Source organism: Rhincodon typus, chromosome 5 (genome assembly GCF_021869965.1).
Source record: "Rhincodon typus isolate 14 chromosome 5, sRhiTyp1.1, whole genome shotgun sequence".
In the NCBI taxonomy this organism is placed as follows: Eukaryota; Metazoa; Chordata; class Chondrichthyes; order Orectolobiformes; family Rhincodontidae; genus Rhincodon; species Rhincodon typus.
In genome coordinates, this window is record NC_063336.1 from 68,055,772 (window position 1) to 68,057,446 (window position 1,675).

The 1,675-nt window shown below is 36.0% G+C and overlaps 1 protein-coding gene across 1 annotated transcript in view; it reads right to left on the minus strand.

Moving 5' to 3' along the window:
- The window catches only part of supt3h (SPT3 homolog, SAGA and STAGA complex component), a 66,967-nt gene extending 65,549 nt beyond the window's left edge, over positions 1 to 1,418 (minus strand). The window contains exon 1 of the mRNA XM_020534776.2: positions 1,371 to 1,418. Within this exon, the coding sequence (XP_020390365.2) occupies positions 1,371 to 1,418 (48 nt within the window). The remainder of the gene's footprint in view (positions 1 to 1,370) is intronic.
- Between the last annotated feature and the right edge of the window lie 257 nt (positions 1,419 to 1,675).

Below are 1,675 nucleotides of genomic sequence, written 5' to 3' on the forward strand. Positions count from 1 at the left end.
GAGAGAGAGAGAGAAGGGGAGGCAGAGAGAGAGAAGGGGAGGCAGAGAGAGAGGAGAGAGAAGGGGAAGCAGAGAGAGCGGAGAGAGAAGGGGAGAGAGAAGGGGAGGGAGTAGAGAGGAGAGAGAGAATTGAGGAAGAGAGAAAAACAGAGGGAGGAGAGGGGGAGAGAGAGATACAGAGAGTGAAAGAACAGGTAAATAGCAAAGAACGAATGAAAAGAAAACATTTTTCTGCAATGAGTGGTTAGCATCTGGAATGTACTGCTTGAAGGAGAGCGATTCAATCATGGCCTTCAAAAAGGAATTTGATAAGCACCTGAACAGAAACAAATTGCTAAACAATAGGGAAAGGACAAAATTGTATTGCTGCTGGACATAATAGGCTGAATGGTCTCCTCTGCTGTAACCATATTATGATTCTACGTAACGCTATATTCTATCACTATTTTTCAAAAAAGCAGATTACCCATCTGAAAATAATTTTGTGAAATTTAACTCAACATGTATGGAAGTGCTACAACTTTCACTCTGCTGCAGTTGAATAGGAACATTATTCATTCAACTTCTGTGCTGGCTAAAATTTGAATTTTGTGTATTCAGCAGTGAAAAAAAACAAATAACAACAGTAGCTGTTCCTAAGTCAAAGAAAAGGGATATATTTCCTTTTTGACTGATGCATTAGGCACAAGGTCCAATCAATAGATCATAATGTTAGAGTCTGCTGCATAACTACATTTTCATGAAAAACAAGTATTTTTAAGCAAATTAAGGTTCCTATACTATTTACACTTAATTGATCCTTAGTCATCACATGGTCAAACTTTGGAAGATACCATATATTTAAAGCAAGGAACTTCACACACAAGTTTGTCAACACAGATACAGGAATACATTAATGAAGCAAACATTGAATTAGAGGAAATAAAGTTCTGTTTAATTTTTTTTCAAGAAATATTAAAGAAGATTTCACCTTAATACGATGGGCCATTGTTTACCATTTTTAGTGCATTAATAACAGGCTTCAATGAAATATTTCATTCTTGAGTAGAAACAGGTGTCCCTTCAACAGGGTAATCAATTCATTATTCATTTCAAAGCCCAGTTCTAAGGGGACTATTTTTACCGATGTAAAATCATTTCCACTGGAATGACAGCAAGAATACTTACATTTTAAGTTTTGTTTTAAGATGATTTTATTTCATGGTACATTTAAACCTTTCCCTAGATGTATGTATAAGTAATTCCTGTGATTTTGCAAGTTTGCTACCTGACTTCACAAATGCAAACTTAGAAGAACTCATAAAAGCTAGATCTGAATTGAAGTTTGGTAAGTATATCTTTCTTGGATTCTCCACAAAAGTTGCACTTGCCATAGACGTCACCATAGACAGTGCAACAACTATCTGGCCAGTTGACATGGTACGTTAACAGTTTTTTTTTTAAAAAACGAAAAAGCATAATTGTCTTTGTCTGGTGAAATGGTAATCATTGCTTTTTATGGTGTTGCTCACCCCTCTCCTCTCTCCTCATTTGCTGGCTTGGGAATTGATTCAGCTTGGATTTCTTAAAACTTTCCTCCAAGTTGTTCCATATAGTTTTCTTAATTCCATCAAAGGCAATGTCCATGCAGAACTTCCTACTTCACTAAAAATCCTCTTTTATCCACTGCAATTAT